Genomic DNA, 27,568 nt, shown 5'->3' with positions numbered 1-27,568 from the left:
AAAAGGCCGCATTCGCTTACATCCATTCTCATACCATCCATCAACTCCATGGCACTGAACTCGTTCCGCCTATGAAATGCACGAATGCATATCGTAAGTATCCTGACTACCTGCATCCATGACACTTTCAAAGAGGAACGAATGACATATATCGAAGACTCTCTACATACTATGAGACTACAAAGAAACGGAAATGGTGGACGTAATTTCAGTTGATCTTGCATCTCAACTGACTGCCGTTCAGAGCGAATGAGATCCCTCACACTGGTGCTTCCTCCGTGAACGGTTCTCTTAGCCCTTGTGTAATGTAGTATAAAGGTTCTGAAGTGATCTAATCCCTTCATTAGTTTCGCGATACTATATAACTTCAATTGTTTGGTCGGATGGTTTATCTGAGCTTTAGGATCATCGACTGCCATAAGTCAATAAGGCCGTCAACGTCAAGTTACAACCACCAATCAAGATCATATCTGAACACCTTCTTCAGGTATGCAAGATGATTCTAATACCCTACACCCTTACTGCATATACGACACTGTAATGGTGACTCATAGTCATTTGTGGCAATTGTTTTACTTCATAATTCCCACAGGCAAGCTTGGATAAATATGCTTATCCTTTTCATCTCAATTACGTGTCCGTGAAAAAAAAAAGGTGACCCAAACCCCTCACTAACTGGATACATGTTGGGAGATTACTGTTACATCTTACTCTTTCCTTGTTTTGTAACAGTTGTATTTTCCGGTGTACATAATCAATGGCTATTTGCGAAGTAGGGTTTGGTATGCCTGAGTCTCTTCCCGATAATTTACGTGTGATCATTCAATTCATACATTCCCTTTCTTTTCCTCCTGGTTCCCTTTAATGTAATTAACAATACTCATTCATTCTTTCCCTTGTGACGACCTTTAGTGTCTACTTGTAATGCTTTCTGTATCTCTCCTATTGCAAGTCTCTCTCTCTCTCTCTCTCTCTTATATTTTAGATTCAACAGCTATCACCTAGTGATGGTCATTACCATGTTCGTCAAATATGCAATCGATAAAAGATATCATATTTGTGTGTGTGTGTGTGTGTGTGTGTGTGTGTGTGTGTGAGAGAGAGAGAGAGAGAGAGAGAGAGAGAGAGAGAGAGAGAGAGAGAGAGAGAGAGAGAGAGAGTAAAGGTTGTCTGCCGCTGCGTCTGTGTGCCCGTCTATGCGACCGTCTCCCTGATTTAAACCGCTGATGTCAGCGTCCATCGGCCGCTTTCCTAAGGAGGGGAAAATAGCTGGCCAAGCGGCAATAATCCCCAAGTTGTACTTTCACAAGATGTTGCTGGCTGGCTGGCTGGCTGGCGAGGGACATCGCTCCTCTTACGTAAATGACCAGTGCACTCACGTGGCCGGCGAGGCAACCAACCTGCCCTTCCTCACTTCTAACTGTAGTGTCTCCCCGCATCGCTGACCATACGACTTCCTCAGTTTGCATAACAACCTCCACAGCATTTTCGGTATCTTCCCCAGCAGGTAGAGTTTCGATTACCTCTCCAGCACGTACGCTCTGTTCCTCTCCACCTCCCAATTAGTAACGACCACTTCGCTGCCAGGTGGAGTCACTTCCCTAGCCGTCACCTACCTTAGCTAAGAAGGTCATCCGGCAGCTGCAAGGCCGCCTCGCCCGTGCGCGAGGACGAGGAGGCCCACAGCTGCAGGAGACGGCCCGGCAAGGTCCAGGAGGCGCAGCCCGAGAAATAACCGTTGTTGTTAAGGTCACAATCCCATAAGAGAATAGTATAACCCCTTATTAAAACTACGCTATATCCACAGGTACAATAATAACCCTCAAACGACTGTTTACCAGAGTGAGGAGGATAAACTGTGGCTGAAAATGTCCCTCTCGCGGAAAGTCCCGGGGATGGTGAGTGTGTGAGACGGGGAAGAGGTTGCTAGAAGTACGTTCACCGAGATTACAAATGAAGTGGTTAGCTTGTTTATCCTCATCGCTAGGACACATGCAGATGTCGTGGCCTGACTTGTCACTGTGGACTAACTGCAGTGGTAGAGATCAAACCCGAGTGATCAATCTGGCAATGAATTGGATGTGGTGTAGGCATAGAAAGTGACTGCTGGACTGGAAGCAGTAAATGGCCGACCATTCTACTGGAAGTGGAAGGGGACACAGACACACATATACGGCATGGTTAGGATTGCTGACCATGATTCACACGAAAGCCTCATCGGGGGGTTCAAATCCTGGGAGAGGCATTCGAAGCTCAGCCAATCCCATCTGTTCATCCTTCCCTCGGGGCTGGTCGATAAATGGGTGCCTGATTTTGGCTGCACTGTGCAAGTATATATATATATATATATATATATATATATATTTTTTTTTTTTTTTTTTTTTTTATACTTTGTCGCTGTCTCCCGCGTTTGCGAGGTAGCGCAAGGAAACAGACGAAAGAAATGGCCCAACCCCCCCCCCATACACATGTACATACGTCCACACACGCAAATATACATACCTACACAGCTTTCCATGGTTTACCCCAGACGCTTCACATGCCTTGATTCAATCCACTGACAGCACGTCAACCCCTGTATACCACATCGCTCCAATTCACTCTATTCCTTGCCCTCCTTTCACCCTCCTGCATGTTCAGGCCCCGATCACACAAAATCTTTTTCACTCCATCTTTCCACCTCCAATTTGGTCTCCCTCTTCTCCTCGTTCCCTCCACCTCCGACACATATATCCTCTTGGTCAATCTTTCCTCACTCATTCTCTCCATGTGCCCAAACCATTTCAAAACACCCTCTTCTGCTCTCTCAACCACGCTCTTTTTATTTCCACACATCTCTCTTACCCTTACGTTACTCACTCGCTCAAACCACCTCACACCACACATTGTCCTCAAACATCTCATTTCCAGCACATCCATCCTCCTGCGCACATCTCTATCCATAGCCCACGCCTCGCAACCATACAACATTGTTGGAACCACTATTCCTTCAAACATACCCATTTTTGCTTTCCGAGATAATGTTCTCGACTTCCACACATTTTTCAAGGCTCCCAAAATTTTCGCCCCCTCCCCCACCCTATGATCCACTTCCGCTTCCATGGTTCCATCCGCTGACAGATCCACTCCCAGATATCTAAAACACTTCACTTCCTCCAGTTTTTCTCCATTCAAACTCACCTCCCAATTGACTTGACCCTCACCCCTACTGTACCTAATAACCTTGCTCTTATTCACATTTACTCTTAACTTTCTTCTTCCACACACTTTACCAAACTCAGTCACCAGCTTCTGCAGTTTCTCACATGAATCAGCCACCAGCGCTGTATCATCAGCGAACAACAACTGACTCACTTCCCAAGCTCTCTCATCCCCAACAGACTTCATACTTGCCCCTCTTTCCAGGACTCTTGCATTTACCTCCCTAACAACCCCATCCATAAACAAATTAAACAACCATGGAGACATCACACACCCCTGCCGCAAACCTACATTCACTGAGAACCAATCACTTTCCTCTCTTCCTACACGTACACATGCCTTACATCCTCGATAAAAACTTTTCACTGCTTCTAACAACTTGCCTCCCACACCATATATTCTTAATACCTTCCACAGAGCATCTCTATCAACTCTATCATATGCCTTCTCCAGATCCATAAATGCTACATACAAATCCATTTGCTTTTCTAAGTATTTCTCACATACATTCTTCAAAGCAAACACCTGATCCACACATCCTCTACCACTTCTGAAACCGCACTGCTCTTCCCCAATCTGATGCTCTGTACATGCCTTCACCCTCTCAATCAATACCCTCCCATATAATTTACCAGGAATACTCAACAAACTTATACCTCTGTAATTTGAGCACTCACTCTTATCCCCTTTGCCTTTGTACAATGGCACTATGCACGCATTCCGCCAATCCTCAGGCACCTCACCATGAGTCATACATACATTAAATAACCTTACCAACCAGTCAACAATACAGTCACCCCCCTTTTTAATAAATTCCACTGCAATACCATCCAAACCTGCTGCCTTGCCGGCTTTCATCTTCCGCAAAGCTTTTACTACCTCTTCTCTGTTTACCAAATCATTTTCCCTAACCCTCTCACTTTGCACACCACCTCGACCAAAACACCCTATATCTGCCACTCTGTCATCAGACACATTCAACAAACCTTCAAAATACTCATTCCATCTCCTTCTCACATCACCGCTACTTGTTATCACCTCCCCATTTACGCCCTTCACTGAAGTTCCCATTTGCTCCCTTGTCTTACGCACCCTATTTACCTCCTTCCAGAACATCTTTTTATTCTCCCTAAAATTTACTGATAGTCTCTCACCCCAACTCTCATTTGCCCTTTTTTTCACCTCTTGCACCTTTCTCTTGACCTCCTGTCTCTTTCTTTTATACTTCTCCCACTCAATTGCATTTTTTCCCTGCAAAAATCGTCCAAATGCCTCTCTCTTCTCTTTCACTAATACTCTTACTTCTTCATCCCACCACTCACTACCCTTTCTAAACAGCCCACCTCCCACTCTTCTCATGCCACAAGCATCTTTTGCGCAATCCATCACTGATTCCCTAAATACATCCCATTCCTCCCCCACTCCCCTTACTTCCATTGTTCTCACCTTTTTCCATTCTGTACACAGTCTCTCCTGGTACTTCCCCACACAGGTCTCCTTCCCAAGCTCACTCACTCTCACCACCTTCTTCACCCCAACATTCACTCCTCTTTTCTGAAAACCCATACTAATCTTCACCTTAGCCTCCACAAGATAATGATCAGACATCCCTCCAGTTGCACCTCTCAGCACATTAACATCCAAAAGTCTCTCTTTCGCACGCCTGTCAATTAACACGTAATCCAATAACGCTCTCTGGCCATCTCTCCTACTTACATAAGTATACTTATGTATATCTCGCTTTTTAAACCAGGTATTCCCAATCATCAGTCCTTTTTCAGCACATAAATCTACAAGCTCTTCACCATTTCCATTTACAACACTGAACACCCCATGCATACCAATTATTCCCTCAACTGCCACATTACTCACCTTTGCATTCAAATCACCCATCACTATAACCCGGTCTCGTGCATCAAAACCGCTAACACACTCATTCAGCTGCTCCCAAAACACTTGCCTCTCATGATCTTTCTTCTCATGCCCAGGTGCATATGCACCAATAATCACCCACCTCTCTCCATCAACTTTCAATTTTACCCATATTAATCGAGAATTTACTTTCTTACATTCTATCACATACTCCCACAACTCCTGTTTCAGGAGTATTGCTACTCCTTCCCTTGCTCTTGTCCTCTCACTAACCCCTGACTTCACTCCCCAGACATTTCCAAACCACTCTTCCCCTTTACCCTTGAGCTTCGTTTCACTCAGAGCCAAAACATCCAGGTTCCTTTCCTCAAACATACTACCTATCTCTCCTTTTTTCACATCTTGGTTACATCCACACACATTTAGGCACCCCACTCTGAGCCTTCGAGGAGGATGATCACTCCCCGCGTGACTCCTTCTTCTGTTTCCCATTTTAGAAAGTTAATACAAGGAGGGGAGGATTTCCGGCCCCCCGCTCCCGTCCCCTCTAGTCGCTTTCTACGACACGCGAGGAATACGTGGGAAGTATTCTTTCACCCCTATCCCCAGGGATAATATACACATATATATACATATACACACACACACACATACACACACATACGCACATACACACACACACACACACATACATATATATACATATGAAAAATGTAAGAAACAATTTAGAAAACAAACTTTTAGATTGAAATGAATGAAAAAAAGAATGTCACATAATGGTTCAACCTCTGGCTATGGAAAAGGAAATGTACAATTTATTCACACAAACGTCAATAGCAGTTCTCATCAATTTCACCACTGTATCAATAAGCTTCAATATATATATATATATATATATATATATATATATATATATATATATATATATATATATATATATGGGTAGAAACATGGTACATATAAACAAAGTTAAGAGACGCGGTAACACGAATGTAAAACTCTCTCCCAGTGAGACACAAAATAATAGCCACACACACCTGTTGGCATCAACCTGTCATATGTCTGCAGAAGGGTGACTCAGCCTATCTGCCCTTGTGACACTACACCCACGACCCTGCCGTTAATACCTCCCTGACTACCTTCGGAAACCACCATCATTAATGCCAACACTCTATACATTCAAAGCTCCGCCTGATAACACCGACATTAGTTACATTAATAGCTAATACCTCTAGAAATTCTCCCTCGATAAAGGCTATGGACTTTTAAAAGAACTAGAGGCAGTCAGTCACTCCTCCTTCCCGAGAAACTTCAGTTAAAAAAGACCTGGTGCAGCACGCCACTCTGGACCGAACCTCCCCACCCGGCCAGGCTTAGAGACCCCTGTGACACACGGGGCTCGTCAGATACTGGAGGATTTATGACACCGTGTTAAGCAGCCGCCTACAGATCGGCTGATACGACTGATCTGGGCGAAGGGTTGGCTGCTGGGAGGAGACGATTGTATCAAGACTATAACTTCGTACTTAGGTTTCGTGGCACTGAATGCTATAGATGAGAAAAAAAGAAAAAACATGAAGATATAGTCGGTATGAAAACACCAAGGATTTATTTACTTTGCTGCTTCTTATAGATGGTAAACGAGAAGGATGATTTTTTAAGACATGAGGAAAATATCTGATGTTCCTGAAATGAAGTAGATACTAAAAGTGCAGGTAATTTACTCACATTATAAGCTTTAACTCAGAAAGTTTCAGATATACAATTCGTCCGTCTATCATGATCAAAACTGCGAGGCAATATGAACATGGCGAAAATTGCTGTCACTACATTCGACAGTCTGGGTCTTCAGTGTGTGACAAGATGCGTCCAAAGAGTAATTAATACGTAGATAAATTTTCATCATCCCCTTTGGGTCGACAACTCCTTGGTCACAGGCAGACATTTCCTGGATGACACACACACACACACACACACACACACACACACACACACACACATGCAGCACGGTACTCGTATCGAGAGAGAGAGAGAGAGAGAGAGAGAGAGAGAGAGAGAGAGAGAGAGAGAGAGAGAGAGAGAGAGAGAGAGAGAGAGAGAGAGAGAGAGAGAGCACTAGAGTACTCGTGACAAATATACACTGGGTATGGGAAGAGTCAGGGTACGTGCTGTGTTAATGGAGGTAGATGGTGGGCCCCTCCCTCTCCCTTTAATCTTCCTCTCCTTTGAAAAGTGACTGAGAAAGGGAGAGTGAGGGGGCCATCGGAAGGCAGAGGGGAAGAAAGAAAGAGAGAATGAAAGAGCAAGGAAGGAAGGGAGGGATGGAGGAAGGGAGACACAAGACGGGGTAAGGTGCACTCGCGACCCTGCCAAGTGCCAAAACGGGAGCCGCACCTCCTGTATGGCACCCTGCCACCCGAAACAACCCTCCCACCGCCTGCTGCTGCCGACGACCACCACACCACGACGACATGGCCGTGAAGGACGACCACTGCATCATACGACCGCCCACGACCACGGCGGTGGATATGTGACAAGATGAACGCCATAAGATCGCGGTGGACGACTGCAAGACCCAGTTGAACGACCACGCACAGTTCTCAGAGGCTGATCACACAACCATAGCGAATAGGACCACGGAGGACGACTACATAATCACACGGCTACGGAAGACGATCACACAATCACATGGTCATGAAGAACGGCCTCAAGGGACGACCGCAAACCACACAGACTAACCAAACGATCCAATTTAGAACCAAGACGATATTGCCATTAGGGAAGGACACACACACACACACACTCCACACACACACACACACACACACACACACACACACGACTCGCAAAACAGCCCATCGCTGTACCATGAATGGATAATGACGATGAAAATGAACCAGAGTCAAATCGATGAATGTGGCAGATTAACTATCTCTGAGGGAACTTCCGCACGACGCTCTTTTTCGCGTTGGTTTTACATCACAACGTAAATATTATTGGCTCTTACCATCTGACGGGTCAGGTGGGACAATATTTTGATTACTTATTACTTTTTCCTTACTATGTTTTTGCCGAAAAATTCTTGCAGCCATTAAAGGTAAGGTAAACACACACACACACACACACACACACACACACACACACACACACATATATATATATATATATAACATACAAACCTCCAACAGCCAGGATGTATGTATATGTATGTATATAGTAAAGTTGCATGTCCACAAACGCGCAAGATCTGAAAAATCATTGTACAGACACACAAGACCAGCGTGATCAAATAAGAGCTTATATACCACAACGATCTGGCAATTATAAGCCTGACTTTGACCAGATCGTAAGCCTGATAGGACGAAGAATGCTTCCTACCTTATCACTGAATCCAAGACCATGTGTTGCAGATGGATATCGGTTATGAAACGTTGACAAGCAGCCACAGGTGGTCTCAGATGGTACATGTGGGGGGGGATGGGAATGTACCATCTGATGCCCTAAAATCAGAGTTGAGATCACTGTCATCATCATCATCATCATCGGCCTTCCCCTTTTATGAATATGTTTTCCTTTCATTGTCATTCATTTTCAATAGGAACTTCGCTCACGGATATGTTTTTCTCTTGGATCTCAAAGGTTCCCCATCTAAGAACTATAGTAAGATAAGGTCATCGACCTAAATGTTATATATATATATATATATATATATATATATATATATATATATATATATATATATATATATATATATATATATATATATATATACTGATTTGTGTGAAGTGCTGAGTTCAGGATCAGAGACATGTCGTTTGGCCGAATCACAACTTGACTCTGGCAAGGTTACGGTATCCAGGTCTTCAGAACGAACTCGATCTTGACAGTGTCTAATTCGGCATACAGGCAAGCGTTTGCACGTGCAAAAACAAGAAAGCCTTGTATGCACTACTCCCTACCGAGAAACCTTAACCCCTTCAGTAAGACGGTACGATCCCTGAGCAGGAGGAGGGGGGGGTACGATCTGTAGTGGCGATGGATCCGGTCGGTCAATGTTCACGCCATCATAGCCTGAGGGTCATACCGTCGTAGTGAAGGGCAACGTACCGACCTTTATCGGTCACAGGGCCATGGCCATACATCTCAAAATCTAGAGGTAATGATCATGACTGAACACTGCCACAGGAACAGCCGATCTGCTCATGTTATACGTGTCCGTCATCACTTCTTATCCACGCGCACACACACACTACACTTGAAACACTTATCAATACTAATATTACGACTACTACTACTACTGCTACGGCTACTACTACTGCTACTGTTACTACTACTACTAATACTACTACGAGATCGTTAAAGATACATGAATAAAATGTACTACTAAAAAAAACCCAGAATGAATGTCTGTAGTTGGACACTAGGGAGGGTAAAAACATATTTCACCGACCTTAAGCAAAACTGTAATCATGCTTCCTAAAGTTTTCTTACCATTATCCATTGAGGAGAGGGTTCAGACTCCACAACACACATCGTAAGTAAATTTGGCAGGGCAATACAGGCACATATCAACTTATTCTTGGATCGATTTCATCCAAACATTTGTAAAATGTAGTGTGCAACTCTCCACAATCAGTGAAGACATCCAAAAGGATCTAAGCAGGTGTAAGGTATTCGGAATGCCTTTTGCTATGCCTACAGTAGCTCAGTGCGCAGGCGCTGGTGTATAGACTGGTGGGCCGACGACTCACCGTAGGCAGCCGTCCCATGGTTTATTTGCACGTAAAGGCGAACCAATATACAAACTGAAATGACACCTCGAGTTCATTTACGTCTCCCCCTGAACGCTCTGAGCAATTCTCTAAACGTGGAAACTGAGGATCTGCTTTAAAAGGTTCTGGATCTGAACCTTCTGTCGGAGGATATTGTTTTGATGGTCAGCAAAGTCGAACCACGTCTCTGATGTTACAGAATGTGCATCGTTGAACCCACGAGGAAAAAGAACAATAAAAATGCCATCCAGTTTTATGAGATTATGTTATATGGACCGATAGGCTTGATTTATGTCGTATTTTGGTCTCTGGTCAAGATGTCACTTACCTTCCCTTTCAAAAAGAATAAATCTAAAATAAAGTCTGAATTACTCTAAATGACACAAGTGAGAGAGAGAGAGAGAGAGAGAGAGAGAGAGAGAGAGAGAGAGAGAGAGAGAGAGAGAGAGAGAGAGAGAGAGAGAGAGAGAGAGACTAGAATCACCTTGAAGTTATGCTGTGCATGGGGGGTCGTGAAGCCTGCGTGTGTACAGGTGTGTGTGTGTGTGTCCCCGGCCTTGCCAGTAGACTGTCACTTCACTATGGATTACGAGTCACACTTTACCAAAATAATGAAGACTTGAGACTACGCGCGAGGCACCTGACTGTGTACGTCACGTCGTGGGGGATTGGACAAACTCGCAGTTTTCCTGTTTTAGGAATGTCAGTAATTCCCAAATGTTACTAGATCATCAGTTGGTATCCCGGATAATAATCAGATATAAGTAAGTTGATTTCCTCCTGAATATTTCCTTCTGAAGTAGAACACAAGCACTGGAAAGACGCGACCAGAGATCCGTCAGAAGAAATTAAGAAGCAAAAGCATTCGGGCGAGGTAGTTCGACGGCCACCACGGGGCACTACCTTCGAGGGAGTATCAAATACCTGACGGTCAACAAATAACATTGTTGATGAGGACCAGAGGATGGCATAACGAAGAAAGGATCCTCCCATAGGTAAACCACATGACCACCTACCCAGCTCGGCGGTCCCATAAGTGCTGACGCTCAGTGTGAAGTGACACACCAGAACTACGATGAACAACCTCAAAGCATTGATTGGTAAAGGCTCCGGTCATCCACCAATATACACAATGAGCAAAGCTCAGTATTACCATTTTCTTTCCTAAACCAACAAAGAGCATCACAACACACACACACACACACACACATATACCTAGGCCCACGTGGGTGTACAAATAAGGCACTAAGAATAACTATCCAGCAAACCATTTATACACATCAGTTAAACCTACACCACGCAGCTGCACACTTTAACTCGCTTCCATTTCTCGACTTAACCTTTCACTCTCTAACCCTTTCCTTTATTTTTCTTCTTCCGAAACATCTAATTCAGAAATGGAAAATACCCTTAACTAGGTTTACAATGTCCCTTGTAAACAACGGAGGTTAGAAACGCACTCCTTCAGAAAATAGTTAATTACTTCGTTAATTGAAAGTATTTGGTCAATCTAATTTGCATTCGAACAGGGTATGCATAGGCCCAAGAGCGCACCATTTCAGAAACAAACCGCGTCCATTCGGAAGCAACTGTTTCCCTCTACAGGAGCAAGAATGTCTCTTAAGAAATACATGTCCTCGTTCAGAAGGAAGGCGTCCTCATAGAAACATCATGTCCCTTCAGGAACATCATGGCACAGTAGGAGGACCCATTCCTCTAAGAGTTCTTTGTCCATTCATAAGTACTTTATTTCTTCCAAGGGTACTACTATATCCCCTTCGAAGTAGTAGGTCACTTCAGGAGAACGACATCTCTTCAGCAGTACTATGTCCCTTCAGGAAAATGAAGTCCGTTCAAGAGTATTATTTAAAAGCACGACGCCCCGTGCTACATTCCCTGAATAGCACGATATCCATTTCGAGGCTGACCAGGAATGAACACTGTGTGTTGGTTGGGATCCACGAACTATACGAAGCAAAAAAACGAGTCATTCAATGTGACTTTACCTTTCATATCAACAGGCTACACTATCGCCCACGTCTCAGCTATATTCTCAGGACAACAAGTTCAATTATTCTCTGAGATACTGCTGTCCAAATACATTATGGCCGCACGGTGGCGTTGCCTATACATCTTTGAAATTTTTGCTTTAGCCCAGCACAGAGAGAGAGAGAGAGAGAGAGAGAGAGAGAGAGAGAGAGAGAGAGAGAGAGAGAGAGAGAGAGAGAGAGAGAGACTCTATACTTCTCCAGAAATGAACCTTCAATATTACCAAACGCGTTTGTCTACGTGACTCCCGCTTTTTACCACTGAGCATCAAAACGTCGGACGAACAACGCGGAAAATAAGCCAAGACCATCCTGTTAGTTTCGGTGAACTGGCTACCACTTTTCGGCGAGCTTGTAGCGGCAAAAAAACATACCTTTTACTCCCCCTCTATGTGGCCATCAAAAGCCCCCCCCAGCAAGACGTAATTCATGGCTAATAATAACAGGAAACGTATCTCAAAAGGAAGGGGGGAGAACTCATTCTCTAACACATCCAGTCAATCTGTATATGAGGTGAGTGAGGGTAGAAAATGGCAAGTCAGACGAAGGATGTCGGCTTTGGGAGCTGCCACAATTCATTCTTGGTTTGAGTCAAGAATAAATTCAGAACGTTAGGAGAATAATACTATGCTAAAGATGGATGACAACGACCTTTCTGTTTCCTCAGAAATATCATATGTCTGCTGACAAGTCATGCAGTGTGCCTATAACTGATGAGAGTGATCAGAGAAGGTTATCAGTTTACGCTGGGGGATTAAGAATGCGCCAAATAAGATTCATAAGTCGGTGCTCAAGATTATAAGCGATCGTGGAATGACTTAATCAAGCTCAGTGGTAAATAATGACACTGGTAAATTCTTCAGACTTGCAAACAGACCATAGCCATGTCTTCGAGATATAAATGTTAATCCTAAGCTGGTGAAAAGTGGGAATTACTTATGAAATCTAAAATGTTAGTTTCCGTCTGGTGGGGTGAGGTTATTTCTGTGTTTGGCGTCAAGTTGTGGTTCTGGCTAATGTACACCTCTTTTGGGTTTGTGATGTCTAGCACACTGGATGTTTGTCATCTCCCCAGCACACTGGAGGCTTGTTATTCTCCCCAGCACACTGGAGGCTTGTTGTTCACCCAAGCACACTGGAGGCTTGCTATTCTCCCCAGCACACTGGAGGCTTGTTATTCTCCCCAGCACACTAGAGGTTTGTTATTCTCCCCAGCACACTAGACTCGTCATCTCCCCCAGCACACTAGAGGCTCGTCATCTCCCCCAGCACACTAGAGACTCGTCATCTCCCCCAGCACACTAGAGACTCGTCATCTCCCCCAGCACATTAGAGACTCGTCATCTCTCCCAGCACACTAGAGACTCGTCATCTCCCCAATACAATGAAAGCACATTTTCTCCTCATTACACCAGAACCTTGTCGTCTCCCTATGACACCGCAGGGTTGTAAATCGACATCCTTAATTCCTTCGTCAGCAGCTTCCACAAGCACCAACACTCTCACTTCAGCCACGTCTCAAATCATAATTCTCACATAAACAAACGGGATCAAAGCTTTCACATCAATAACTCCTCTTCCTCAGCTCGGTATATTGGTGTGCAGAGCAGCAGTATCTCACGGTGACTCACTGAGCGACGAAAACACATTAATATCTTCCAGTTGCCAGGGCAATGTGCTTGGTGCGAGAGATTTAGTTAATAACTCTATGAGCATGAAGTTTCATCGCCATCCAAAATTTTCATAACATATTCTTTGTGGCTTGATTAAGTTTGTTTCTGACACAAGTCCCTTCCTCTTGTCCCCCTCCTTCCTCTCGCTTACGATTATATACAACTGTTGTATCAATACTGAAAGTCTTGATTTTTTTTTTTGTCACTGGTTTAATGCATGGTGATAGAAGACGAACTATCAGATCCTAATGACAACCAAAAACAGTACTGCAGGGCCAAAAATGTCTTGTATTAAAGAAACATTTTCATATTCCATAGGCAGACGAGGTCGTTCATCATTACGAATACATAAATGATAATGTAAATCAGACATCCTTTATATTTTCTTAATAAAAAAAATCATCCAGTGCAGTCTCCGGTAGTCAATCAGATAGCTTGAATAGACACGAAGTTGATCTGGTATCTGGAAAAATACCAATCAATTCCATGCTGTTTGCATTTATCTCCAGGTAGCCGAGAATGAAGAGCAACTGAAACTTCGTTCAGTCCTTCATTCGAACCTTTGATTCAAGATATGGTCGGCGTTATCTCACGCCTTTACCTCCGTCTGTATCACCCGATGCATATAATTTAGATGAATTAAACATTATTTTGACCAATACATCACAACTTTCTTTACATTATGAAAAAAAGAATATATATATATATATATATATATATATATATATATATATATATATATATATATATATATATATATATATATATATATATATATATATATATATATCGCTTTATGTTTTCAAGTAACCTTCCTGGCCCTCAGAATACACCCGTTATGCTTCAAAGAGTCCATGTGCCTGGGCGGCGCCCTTCATTCGATGTGAAAGTAGATGGCGATACAAAAGACTTGACGTTTAACAACCGTCTTGAGAGAGAATTCCTTCAAGGGGCGGGGGTCTCCGTGGGGAGCGGAGGGGCATCTTGCTTCGGGGTCTCGTCATGAGCATTTCCGCCTTCAGACCCCGTGCCACAGCTCGCCTATTATATATATAAGCTACAAATACTCAACACACAGGCCGAGCACATCCTGACATACGAGTCACCCCCTGTTATGTAGGAGGGTAGGTGGTAATCTTTAGAACAAAGATTTCTTTACGAGACATGTCATTTTGTTACGGCCGGTGTGAGGGAGGAAGGCGTGTAACGCGCAAATTGGTAGTTTCACGGGGTGGTAGTAGAGGGGCATGGGTCGGATAACGTTATTTAAGCAGATGGCGCGGGTGGCGCATGCTCGCGGCGGGCGGGTGTGGGGAAGGTCGTGGGTTTCTGACCGCCATGGCCCAGCCTCGTGTGCAACGTGCACCGTCACTTGCCGCCTTGCACACGGCCTTGTGTAACATGTGTGTGTGTGTGTGTGTGTGTGTGTGTGTGTGTCCGTCAGTAAAGATAAAAAAAAGGAGAACGAAGGAAAAAATGGAAAAAATTAAGATCAGGACGAATGAATCAAAAGGAAAATCAGTAATACAAAATGGGAAGGTGGAGGAGAATAAGAACAAAAATAAGGTGAAACGTTAGAAAAAAAGAAAGTATATAAAAAAAGTAATAACTATGTTATCAGGTCTGTCAAATGCTTCATGGGAAGTGCCTTTATAAACGTAGAAAGTCCTTCCTGACCAAATACATCATCCAAAACATCCCCTAACTACCTCTTCCGGAGTTAACTAATTAACCTAAGCTCTTCCAAGAACTGCAGACGACACATCCATCACGTAACAAGTCTCTACGACCAAAGATTTCCCGATTAACTTCGAATGAAACCCATAAGACAATACCGAGAGACATAACATCCCTACAAATACGCCGTAGACTGGCCACTCAAACCAGTCACGGCTTCGTGGATTTACGCGGGAAAGAAGCCTGGCTCTCAGGAAGGAGACCTGAGCGCCTCAGAAGGGAAGCCCCTTCGTGCACGCGTGGAAGCCTTGGAATGGATTAGCCCTACATGCCAGGATCAACCTATGGCGCAGCAGAAAGTAAACAACTACGATCCTGGTGACCGAATTAAAGAAGGTCACGAAGCCTTCAAGCAGTGCACGGATGTGTGTGTGTGTGTGTGTGTGTGTGTGTGTGTGTGTGTGTCTGTACGTAACGGTAAGGGAGCTTTTCAAACACTCGTGCGGTCCGTCCCACCTCTTTATCCTTTCACCTTCATCACGTAAGAGGTTTAAGATTCTCCTGCGCTACATACAGCTACAATCTCTTTCCTTAGTTTGTCTCCCGCGGGCCACAACTCTGCTGGGAAAATGCTGCTTTACGTCCCTCCGTATATTTCTCTCGTCCAAGGAATGGCCCTCAGTTCGTGTGGAAGATTTATGGCCGTAAATAATTTTCTTGCCCAACTTCCAGTTATGTCCTTTTGCTCTGGATTCTCTTCCGAACTCCAAAGAACTGTTTTACATCAGCGTTGTTGTGGACTTGCAAGTTCATGTATAGTCAGTCATCATGTCTCTCCTTATCCTTCGTTCTTTATGGGACTGGCAGGTTTGAAGGCACCCCTTCTCTCTTCGTAGCTCATTCGCCCTTTTTTCCATTCTTGCTGCATTCCTCTGGACCGTTTCCAGCAGTTTTTGTAACTCCTTCGTCATGTATATCTGCTGCAGAGTTTGTGTGTGTGTGTGTGTGTGTGTGTGTGTGTGTGTGTGTGTGTGTGTGTGTGTGTGTGTGGGATTCATGTAGGGTCAGTAACTGGAATACTGGGCAAGTGTGCGGGTATGCGCATATGTGTTCTGCACACACACACACACACACACACACACACACACACACACACACATATATATATATATATATATATATATATATATATATATATATATATATATATATATATATATATATATATATCGCTGGATTAGCAGGCTATCTACTATACCTTCTGTATAAGCTAAAAACCCTCCTTAAACTTTCACCTCGATTACTGGTACTGCCACCAGAGGAAGCTCCTCTCTCTTGTCTGGCATCCCCTGAGCCACCAGCTGTCTCCCACAAACTCCCGTCTTGCCATAATAATCAACTCCCACTCTTGACTTCCGGGTGGAAGACGTATCTGCTCCTCGTTGTCACAGGGAAGACACCTAAACCCTTGATCGCGACGGTGCGACCCTTGAGCACAACGGTCCAGACCCTTGAGCCAAACGGTACGACCCTTGAACACAACGGTACAGACTTTAAGCACGAAGGTTACTTAAGCACTTCAGCATGATGTCCTGGCCTTTTGACCTGTCCATTAAGGTGTCAAATCAAAGGTCACGCAAGCCATACCCAAAGGTCATACCGTCGTGAGAGGTCAAACCTCACCCTCTTGAGGCCGGTGAACACCCGCCTCGCCACTCAACGTCAAGACGGACGGTAGAAAATACAAAACTCCAGCCTTTGCTTCGAGGCGACGGCCATAATGGAGGATCTGGTGAACTTCGCCTGACTTCAAGGTGAATCAAGAGGGGTCTTAACCCGCCAAGGGAAGTGTGATAAGGACGCTGAGATACTGTGGCCAGTCTTTTAGGCCATAATTATGAGGCAGTGACGCCGACACGTATGTAAATAAGACGTGAGGAGAGATGTGAGCAGTGGGGATATTTAAACGATCGGAGCAGCGTCAGGTTATATAAACATGAGAAATGTTCGAGAGAGGATGTAGTTTTTTAGTGTTTTCTCAATGTCGACACCTTTTTTTCTTTTCTATTTAACCATAAGAAATGTTCGAGAAAGGATGTAGTTTTTTTTTAGTGTTACTTTTCTCAATGTCGACACCTTTTTTTTTCTTTTCTCTGTGCTATCTAAGGTCGTTAGGGCCTTTAAGCTTAATTGATTCTTAGCAGAGCAATAACATGTAATGACCTATGTCTCCTTTCCAAGGAGAGTTAGTGACAGTGGTTGTGGCGGCACAAGGTAAAGGTGGTGGTGGTAATGATTCTAGCTACCAAAACTACAGCTACCAGCTGAATGGTAAAGAAGGAAGAGATTTCTAGTAAAGATTACGGTAAACATTGATAAAGATGAAGGTACTAGGAAATAAAGCTGATGCCACAAGTCATTAGGTCACTTACTACTAATAACGTTACCTTTACTATGAAGAAGAATGGCACAATATATATATATATATATATAATATATATATATATATATATATATATATATATATATATATATATATATATAGAAGCCAACACAACTGACAGGTCAACTAACAGGGCCGTTCGGACATCATGAAAGGAATGATGCCTTAGGATTCAAGTGTAAACTCATCACTTGGTGTGAACCACCAGAGCTGATGGCTCTATGGAGCATGACCGACGGTGTGAAAGAACACGATGGTTCAAGCTAACCCAAGCTTGATGATGGTATGGGCTTAAACCGTCAGTTGCACGAGCTAATGCGGAAGATAACAAAAGCTAAAGAACAATACATCTAATACATCCAATGGTGGAAGCTAATTCGAACGATAACAGAGGCAAGAACAATGCTAACAATGCTAACAAGACCTGCTGGTAAGCAAGCCTAATGCTCTTATCCATAAAGACAAAAAGTACAAGAAAAATGTAACTTATGAGCTAACACGACTCATAATACTGGCTACTGAGGCGGACGGAACGAGCTAACACTGTTAATAGTCACTAATAAAGACCCTGAGCTCGTTATCATACGGTTAACACAAGCGGCAAGAGCTAACAGCAGCAGAAGCCCAGCCCTCCTCCTCCGGCAGTGCTATAGCGGATGCGGAGGCGAGTCGTGGCAGGCAAGGGTCCACCAATATAGCTCCCCCTGAGATAGCAAGCAACAGCATCAAGAATGAGCTATATAGTATATGTGTTGCGGCTGGTCACATGATGCCGCGAGATCACCACCACCCCCCGAGCTCCTGGTGGCTGCTGCTGTTGCTGCTCCTGGAGTTGTTAGGGTGGGGTGTTGGCAGCAGGTACGCAAACCTAGCCACCTGTCTTACACCCCCCACCCCACACACACACACACACACACACACACACACACATACACACACACATACAGAAAAGGCTTAGGATGGGTTGTTTTGTGTGTGTGTGTGTGTGTGTGTGTGTGTGTGTGTGTGTGTGTGTGTGTGTGTGTGTATACATCACAAGATCAAGAGAAGGACAACACGAGTGTAAAACTCTCTCCCAGTAACACAATGAGTAATGACCGATAGGTTCTCTTAGATGCTGTTCCCACCGCTTAAACGCTCATAGTGATGTTGGCAGGTACTTTAAACTAGGCACCTGTGCTATCCAAACACACACACACACACACACACACACACACACACACACACACACACACACACACACAGACTATTCCACTTTCCTACGTTACTCTGCTTTTAAAATATTTCAAGTCCTCATTTACGATGGGAAGCAAAAAACGATAACTCGTATAGATATCATATAATCCAAGATAATCTCTCAGAATAGCTTAAATCAAAAGAGAAAAGTATGTTTGACGTCAACACAAATATGTTTAACACCGAAAGATTCTGCTAATGTCAAAGTACATTTTGTTGACGTAGGAAAAGCATTCTGGCAAACCTCGACATATTAAGGTTTCCTTCAAACACAATTTGTTCAAATAAAGAAGTTTAGTTCAAGTCACGGCACCGTTTAGTTAACATGATTAAAACATTTTGACGTTAAAGTCTTTCCCCTTCCCTTAATCACTAAGAACATTCACCTCACAGCAGGAGAGAACTTCTTTGAAACTTTGAAACGTTTGGTAGAAGTCAACCAGGAATTTGCTTTCCGTGAGACAAATATACACTCCACGTAAGAACACCACCTGGCCAACGTGAGGTTTTGCGGAGGTGCACTGAACGTACGTGTGTGTGTGTGTGTGTGTGTGTGTGTGTGTGTGTGTGTGAGTTACAGGGAGAGCTTTCCACTTGTATTGACCCGTCTCATAACTTTGCATATATGTACCCATGTCTTTACTCGTATGAGTACACACACACACACACACACACACACACACACACACACACACACACAGCCTAAGCCATTTATGGACTCGACGCGAGGGGAGGATGAACAACTGAGTTGGCTGTGGGCTGACTGCCGCGCCCAGAATTCGAACCCAAGCGAGTCCGTGCGTGAATTATGGTCAGTGTGTGTGTGTGTGTGTGTGTGTGTCACACAATAAGCGTAACCACTTTTTGGGGGGTACTTTTTTGGGGGTTCCGCTTCAGTGTAGGGTTCCTAGGCTGTATCCCAGCTTGCCTGTTCTATAATCTGGCCGTATAGCAAAATCATCTATAACCATACTCGGCGATATAGACATATAAAAAATAACAGTACTACCATTACGCAGTGCGTGGGAAGAACATGCTTCACTACATCGTAGTCTGAACTAAAACCAGAATCAACTACAACGAATTAGATGTAGTTGATATTATTCTCATGATCACAATCATCGCTCATGCTACCAGCCCACCAAGGGTTCGAATTCTGAGCGCGGAAGTCGTCGGCGCACAGCCAACACAACAGCTGTTCATCCTCCCGTCGCAAGAGCTTGATTGATAAATTGTGGGCCTGACTTGGCTAGCTGTGCGTGTGTGTGTTTGTATACACACCGGGAGTACCAATGCTCGTACAAATATTGCTACTATCGCTGACATTTACAGAAACCAGAGATCATCATCAACCACCAACACGTCTCACTCCACGATCACTAATTCTTCCAATCACCAACACAGCAATATGAACACTAGTGAATACCATACCGATTACTACTATCATCAACAGATCACTAAACATCACAGTGACCCATTACAGTTATCAACCACCCCTGCTAACAGCCGGATTGCAGAGGGTAAAGGCAGTGCTCAACCAGCTTCTTCTTCACTTAAATAAAACAACTTTCTTACTCCTTCTGAGACTTAACAGTATATGCACTGACACCAAGACACGACCTTATTTTTTTTTTCTAGCTAAGACGTGGGAGAAAGTGGGAGCACGGAACGCAGCCTCCACTCCAGACAAAGAATGATGATGGTCTACCTTCCTGACACCTCACACACACGGAAACCAACATTAACAAACACATGAAAGGAAAACAATCTAAATCTCAGAAATAAACACCAATACACTCTAATTTAACCACTAAAACCCACATCCACACACCCACACACACACACACACACATCACCCTTACCACTCATACAAACATTGGTTAGTGACCCATAGAGAAAATAAACCAAAGGTTTTAGAGTGGGCCACGAATAGCAAAGCCATTTCGCTGCTCCCACCACAATCCACTTCCCCACTCACTTATTCCACATCATTTCTCGTCTCTCCCTCCGTCTCGCCTCATTTACATAACTTACACGGATTCCTTCTGTCATCCTCCCCCTCCACTCTTCTGTCTCTCCTAACATGCCTAAACCATCTCTCAGCTTCCTAGCCATTTCCTTTCGCGGTCTGCCTCTTTCTCCGTCATCCACATTCGTCAGTGTTATTTTCCTATAATGCCAGAAAAACTAATTCACTCGTCCGATGCTCAATGCTACTAAGTTCATTTCTATATTCAAAGAGGAATGGTAGCGTTGAAATAACTTCTAACTTATCTGTCTTCATCAAAGGTCTCCCCGGAACGACCAGCAACCGAGCTACTTAAGATTCATCCTCTTATCAGCTCCCGTGCCTCTGTCGCAGTCCTTTCGTGTTTATGATGTCTGAGAGATAACGTATGTTACTGATGCCATCTCCAATAACGGCGTGGGAGTCTTCCCAGACGAGAATGGTCATTATAGCTGATAGGGGTTCTTATAGTAAATAAACGCTGGGTACGACAGCTTCCGAAAGTCACAGACTGAACCCGGATTACGCAGATGCACATATAAGTTACATAATTAATGAACATCTCTTCACTGTGTATTATTCATTAGCCACATATCTTTCTCAAATACAGCACTAATGGTCTGTCTGGCGTCAAACACAATGTGTTCCGCTGAATATCAAGACCAGAACTCTACGATCTCCTAAGAAACATTTCAATAATTGACACACTATGAATGCATCGCGTACCCTCTTATGACTCAGGAGTCTGGTATTTCCCTAATCTACATTTCGGGCGTACAAGTCCTCAACCATGTCATCCAAATGCAGTTTACACAACTAGTGATACCATAAAAAATATAACCTTCTCTCACTGACCGAAGGAACATTTACATCAGTGAGTAGATGCGTCAAAATATCAAGAATTCTACAAACAGTATCTTACCATTGGATACTCTACAGAAACTGTAGAGACCAACACACTAAAATACCGTTATCTCACTCACACTAGGAATGTATGCATTAGTCACTTAAGATATCAGAAAGACACTAAGAATTGACTGTGTGTACCAATCCCTGGCCAGAGCACTGACGAAATGCCAAATCTCACGACGATACATCCCAGTCAACCATTAAAGCATTACATGCACTTCAGGTTTCTGGAAACAGATGAAATACCTAACTCAAGAAGTCCCTGTCACAATTAAAAGATATCCCCCACACGAGCTACTTGATATCTTTCCATTATAGAATTCTGAAAGGACTGCAAGATGTACTTAGATATCTGTCTCAGCGATCTATCTGTTCATAAGGAGGACTCCCAGTCAAAATTGTACTTTGAAGGCTTTGTACGTTATTACAATGAACTATAACCTGAACACGTGTTCCAGATGCACAAAAAGCATATACATCAGCCTTTACGTAATTCACGTAATTTACGTAATTTACGTAAAACACCCCGTGTTTCAGTTACATCGAAACATACTTCAAACTTAATACAAGCAAACGCTATATAAAAACATTATTCTTATTACCTTCAGCTATATCCCTCACCATGATTCGTGACAAATGAAGAGCGCAAAACTGGTCTTGTTCATTGCTCGTCTCAAAGGCATTAAAAAAAAATGACAATAAATAAGATAAATCCTAAGTTTACATATTTGTAAAGTGTAGTCTATGGGAAGTGTTCGACCAATTGGCACTGGCTCCTCCTAAGACCCTAATCCCTCCAACTAACCAACTTTTCTTTTTTAATTATCGAGTTTGTTCATTTCATAATGCTAGCGGTCCTGTTACTACCTTATAGTAACCATGTAACTGAGACCTCTCCTAACTTCTTACTCATCTCTGCGACGCGACAGTCTAATAATGTTTTGACTACCGTCTTTCATGTCTCCATTTACATCCAAGATCCCGCTTCAAAGGAGGAGTCTGCGCTCGTTCCAATACCAGCACACTTGTCGCACGCCTTGTGGACTTTACTTCTTCAGTTCTTGATATCATCCAGCTTAAGAATGTCTCCTGGTTACCACCATATTCCTTTGTTTCACCAGTTCTTTTTCCAAACCAAGAACCTTATAATAATATCCTTGACTATCTCACTTCCCGTCACACAAGGCCGTGATATTGTATCACCCTCATAATACGTTCTTTTACTTAATAAGATTTTCACATACACCACGGAATGCTTCAATAACCTATGAACAATTCATGATATTCATAAGGAAAGGATGAAAACTAAAAAGAGATCTTGTGAATGGTGAATTACATATGTCTAATCGTAATTCTCAAACCGTTTTATCGTTAGAAACATAAACAATCAAAGAGGAGGAGAAAACATGTTAATATCAGGTTATGCGCACTGTGCTGTCGGCTTACTGCATTAGTTTGTAGCACCAATGATCTGAGGGATAAGCCTAACCACATCACACTGATCACGCAAACGATACAAACATTAGGCCAAAAAATTGTGTGAAATGTATTTCATACATTTCTGACGCAAGCTTCAAAAGCACCCGGTGCTCTTCTTTTGGACGTATCTAGTAAATATTATACTGCTATTTCTCTATTACCTCAAATACTCAAATGCATTACGTTAAATTGTACTTATCCTTTCCATAGAATGATACTTGAATGATGTGTTCCTTGTGTAATTACAATCATTTGTATAACTACAACTTCATTTACTTTCTTCACACACTTACTAATGACATTGTGACAGCTTTCTCAGGTCGTCCCGTCTAGTTCTTGAGGCCAACTTCGGTAAGTTATTTCAATATATGTAAAATCTATTTCCTTATCATTACTCTAAACCTCTATGACGAAGCTGAAACCCCATCAGAGTCGCACACTCAAACACATTCTCACTCAAAGGAATATGACTTAACAACAAAATCCTGCCTTCCACTTTCGCTGAAATCTACAATTCGAATCAGAATAGATAACGCTGAAAAAATGTCATATCATTTGGCTCAAACATCTCACAAAAACAAAACACTTATCACATAAAAAAAATGTAAATAATTCCCAATATATCATCTTAAAATACGTAATTTTCCTGTCTTGTTAAGTGTAACATTTTCCGCTCATTTACATCGTGTACCTAAAGGCACTAATTATATTAAGCCTACTGTCTGCACGGAACATAGGGATATACGTTAGCAATCAAACAGGATAAAGAAAGGTGAATAGGGTCATGACTTTTGTTCAAAGTAATGGTAAGATGGATCGAAATGTGAGTCGCAGGCGCTAAATTGAGTGAAGGAATCCACCTAATAGACACAGGGAGTAAACACGTCACACCGACACTCAATGTTTACATCACGTCCGCCATCCCGACACTTTTTGCTCCATACCGGAAATTGCCCTCATTATTTGTAGTGGCTTGATCTTCTTTTTTTTGTCTATTTTTACTTTGGATGTGTTTGCATGATGTCGAAAATTATATTCTTCCATTTTTGACGACTTATGAGCTCTTCGTTGACTTTATAGTTTTCATAAGCTATCCATTTACGAATATTTCTTACATTTACTTACAGATATTTCTTACACTTTTGTTGTTATTTAGTAATATGGAGTAAGCAAAAACAGCTAAATAATATTAGGTCGCGAACGAACGTTTATATTTCTTGTTTCTTCGTTGATCATAAATGTTACATTCATGTTCATGACGACCAAACAATTCTACTTTTACAATCAGGAAGTATTAACTACATACTACCACTGCTAACAACAAACATACAGTAACGAGAATACTAATATGATGAAAAGATATAAAACTGATATATGGACTAAACCAAGGCATGTGCAGCGTCAGACCTTTAATTGGAAAACTATAATAATGATGACAGTGATGAAGCCGGTGCTAAGAACAATAATGAAGATGATAACGACAAGGATGATAACGAAAATGATAAAGTCTCTCATACTGACAAGACGACGCTGAATCTCTTCTACCTACATACATATTTTCGACTCCACTGTGACTGATAGCCTAACTCGGCCACCGACTGCCACAACACACGACTGAAGGGTTACATCGAACAGAACACGGCAGGCATATGAGACAAATAAGTGTTGTAGTACTCACCCTCTTGTCATCTATGCTCTGAGGAATAGGCTGAAGGGAAAACTTCCTTCCGAGGGAGTGTGTGTTTGGAGTGGGCTGCGGCGTCTTGGGCTGCAGTGGCGGGTACTGGGCGTGGGCGGAGGCAGGCGTGGCGGGCGTGGATGCTGAGGTAGCATTGGGAGTCACCGTTTTATTGAGATCCAGGACGGACTGGGGCAACCCTGTCCGGATTTCCTCGTCACTGCAGTGGAGAGAGGATCACAGATGAATAGTGGTGCTGAAGTTGTCATAGTAATTTCTATCCTATCTTTAAGACTGTATGCAGCATTTGTGTCTTTCTACGTCGTTTGTAGGTGGCAAAACTACAGTACATCAACTTTAGGTAATCTAAGTTAATTCTTGGTCTTATGTTTCTGGCGCTCAGGTGACAATAGCTAGAAATATACATGATATTAAATGGTATGTCTCTCAAGTCACCATATTGACTCCCTCATTGGTACATTCAAACTTACTACATAATTTACAGAAACGTAAATTCTCCTCGTCAAATGTCTAAGAAAAAGAAATTATACCATTTAATTCTGTCACACAAGCTATAAAGGCAAAATGGCCAGTGCTATCCAACCACTGAAATAAATAATTAAGCAAAAATCTTCAACACGAAGTACTGAAGACACAGTTTTTAGCATAACATCCCTTAAGACAATCATGGCAGGGTGGAACAACCAGCCAAGAGGCTAAAATGGAGATTATGAAGTGGTTATCAAGAATCTGACCCGCAGCACACATCAAACAGTCAATATGATTCAGTGACTTAAATGACGGATCTGAATACCTGCTTGCGAATCACCATGAAAACAATTGTATCTAATATCATGGCACCAATACTCCAACATCCAATAATACATAGATTCCGCTTAAAATAACCTAAGGTTTGAATGGGAAACTACCAATTACAGCAAAAAGCTTCAACAAACAAATGAAATACCAAGAACACACACACACACACACACACACACACACACACACACACACACACATAACGAGTACGTAGCGTACGGTCATAATACGAGATGAAATGCGGTTCTAGACAAAGCAAGTCTGAGATCTGTCGGGTTCCTAAGCCTTACTTACACATCACAGAAACAGAACACGGACAGCTAGGACCAGTGAGCGTTAAGGTTGGACAAGAAAAGGATAAGAAAGGCACAGGCTGAAGGCTGTCTGGACGAACCTAGCTACAAACAAAGGCAGGCTAGGAAAAAAAAATAATCTCAGGTGAGACAAAGCATGAGTAACACTTCTCTGTCATCAGTGAGGTGAGCGAGGCTAAAGCTTGTGGGAAAGTTACTCCCAAAACACAGACACTGACACACCCGTACGAAACTGATACACAGAAACGGCGACAGTGACGCAGATACACAAGAAAGATAAGTAAGTTACTCCCAAAACACAGACACTGACACACCCGTACGAAACTGATACACAGAAACGGCGACAGTGACGCAGATACACAAGAAAGATAAGTAAGGCAGATAACATTATCGTAAACACGAAACAAAGGGTGACAGTGAGAGCAGTGTACTAACATGTGGTCATTAAGATTTGGAAGACTGGGGCTGTTGGTGGTGATGCTGAGAGCTTTGGTTTGTGGTGCCACCACGGTGTCGTTCTTCATTGGACCTGAAACAGGGGAAAAAACATCAGCCTACGTTTATCAAGTAACAAGGAAGTGCATATTCTAGTTTACTGGAGGAAATGACGAAGAGTTTAGCCATGCATATTATATTTTCAGACTGTCAACCAAGAGCATCTTTTTTTATGTAAAGAAGTAAAGTAATAATTCTCAATACTTTTAAAGAACTTGAGATAAATGAGAATGTGCTCATCTGAGTAATGGTTCAATTTGTTGAATCCTTTCTTGAATCTCCTCCTAAAAAAGGATTTACTTCTCCAAACCCATTTGTTTCTTTCATTCCTCACACTCTCGTAAACCTCACTAGAAGAGCACAAAAGCACTTGTCTTTACCAAAAAAAAAAACTTAAGTTTTTTCTACTCTTTAGTAAATTTTCACCAAAGATAATATCCATGTTTATCACACTTGCTATAAGCAGAGTTCTCTGTCTCAAATAGTATCAGAAGCGCAGGCTATACCAGAGCAAACTGCTTTAGAGAAGGAAATACCTTCCTGTCTGGGGAAATACTGGAGGGAAATCTCTGTGCTTGACGTCACAATAAACCTTATCTATTCCTCTGAGAAACCAAAATGAACCACCGAACACTGTCCGCTGTCTAACAAAATATCATGTCACTGTCGAGGTTTGAAGACTCAACACAATGATAAAGCAAACATTTTCACTTTCGACGTGACTTCCCTATAGCTTATCTCCAGACAAACTAAAACAGTTTTTCATAACTGGATAAATGAAAGTCACTACATTTAGCAAAAATGTTAAGAAGATTAAGTAAGCCTTTATTATTTCTTATCAAACTTAATGGCTTTAAATCCCAGATTAATTGTTAAGGTACATAAATTAAACACTATCGTTATGTGGTAATAAGATGCTGATAAAGAAATATGTGCCTACTTCT

At 42.7% G+C, this 27,568-nt stretch overlaps 1 protein-coding gene across 1 annotated transcript in view; it reads right to left on the bottom strand.

Annotated features, from left to right (window-relative positions):
* Nucleotides 1-27,568, bottom strand: part of LOC139747352 (uncharacterized) — a 127,031-nt gene that overhangs the window by 62,264 nt on the left and 37,199 nt on the right. The window contains 2 exon segments of the mRNA XM_071659559.1: nucleotides 24,997-25,216; nucleotides 26,565-26,658. Of these exon segments, the coding sequence (XP_071515660.1) occupies nucleotides 24,997-25,216; nucleotides 26,565-26,658 (314 nt within the window).

This window comes from Panulirus ornatus, chromosome 68 (assembly GCF_036320965.1).
Source record: "Panulirus ornatus isolate Po-2019 chromosome 68, ASM3632096v1, whole genome shotgun sequence".
Lineage (NCBI taxonomy): Eukaryota > Metazoa > Arthropoda > Malacostraca > Decapoda > Palinuridae > Panulirus > Panulirus ornatus.
This window is presented reverse-complemented; position numbering and strand designations above follow the sequence as displayed.